The sequence below is a fragment of the Mesitornis unicolor genome, unplaced genomic scaffold (assembly GCF_000695765.1).
Source record: "Mesitornis unicolor isolate BGI_N332 unplaced genomic scaffold, ASM69576v1 scaffold17096, whole genome shotgun sequence".
Taxonomy (NCBI): domain Eukaryota; kingdom Metazoa; phylum Chordata; class Aves; order Mesitornithiformes; family Mesitornithidae; genus Mesitornis; species Mesitornis unicolor.
In genome coordinates, this window is record NW_010193127.1 from 1 (window position 1) to 1069 (window position 1069).

Sequence of the window (1069 nt, forward strand, 5' to 3'; positions counted from 1 at the left end):
CTCCTTGTTGTTCCAGGAGCGTCCTCCCCGCAGGGCTAGTCCTGCCGCTCCGGCTGCTGTTCACCTGTGCAGGCGGTTTCCCCGATTCCCGGCGAGCCCTTCCCGGGTTTCGGCACCAGAAACCTACGCCACCAACACCATTAAAGGCTTCAAACAGCACCATTGGTCTCAAGAAAAATCATCATTTTCCTGGGGGCAGCGCACACACGGCTGCAGGAGGGGGAAAGAAGGGGAGTCCCGAGGACAAGGGCGTTTGGGGGGGCCCCTGGCAGCCCCATGGCAGGATGGGGGGCTGCTCTGGAGGAAAGGCTCCCCCCTCCCAGGGAAAAGGGAGGGGTCCTCCAAGTCTCCCAGAAGGCTCGCTGGGGCCTGTTTAATGGCAGGGAGCACCAAGGGGACACAGCCCCGCTCCCTGCCCAGCACAGGGAGGTTCCTGAGCGCTGGCCCCTCAGGTGGGCACAGCCACGAGCCCTGCGGGGCCCCCTGCCCCACCACCTGCCCCAGCACGGGTGTGGCCAGCAGCTTGAAGCCCAGGTTGTCCAGGGGGATGCCAAAAGCCGTCAGCTTTGCCTCGAAGGTCTGCAGCATGTCGTTGTGGGCCTGCAAGAGAAACAGCCCATGGGCAGCCCGAAACCCACGGCACGGGCTCCCTGCACTCCCCTGTGCATGGGGAGCACCCCAAGATGCACCCAACTCCTTCCTTCACAGGGCAAATGGGGGAAAACCACAGCCCAGGCTGGCTCCTGCCCGGCCCAGGGCATAAAACAGGCATTGCCCACTGAGAGTCCCCTTCCCACTGCTCTGTGCAGGGTCCAGAGATGAAGGGTCCCCTTTTCCACCCCCCAAAACCACAACCACCACCCAGGACCCCCCCAGCCCCTTCCCTCACCTTGCAGACTCGGGCCAGCTGCAGCTGCAGGTCCTTGATGGTGCTGTTTTTGGAGTTGAGCAAGTCCTGCAAAGGCAGAGGGCGCGTTAGGAGCCGCGGGGGGGACACGGTGGCTGTGCCGCAGGCGGGAGCTGCGTGGCAGCGCGCACAGAGGAGCCGCTGCACGGCCGCCCGGGCGGG

At 65.0% G+C, this 1069-nt stretch overlaps 1 protein-coding gene across 1 annotated transcript in view; it reads right to left on the reverse strand.

Moving 5' to 3' along the window:
• Positions 1 to 448: 448 nt before the first annotated feature.
• The window catches only part of LOC104542893 (growth arrest-specific protein 8-like), a gene marked incomplete at its 5' end in the record, with an annotated part of 2577 nt that continues 1956 nt past the window's right edge, over positions 449 to 1069 (reverse strand). Inside the window, 3 exon segments of the mRNA XM_010187356.1 lie at positions 449 to 481; positions 484 to 600; positions 890 to 955. Coding sequence (XP_010185658.1) covers positions 449 to 481; positions 484 to 600; positions 890 to 955 — 216 coding nt within the window.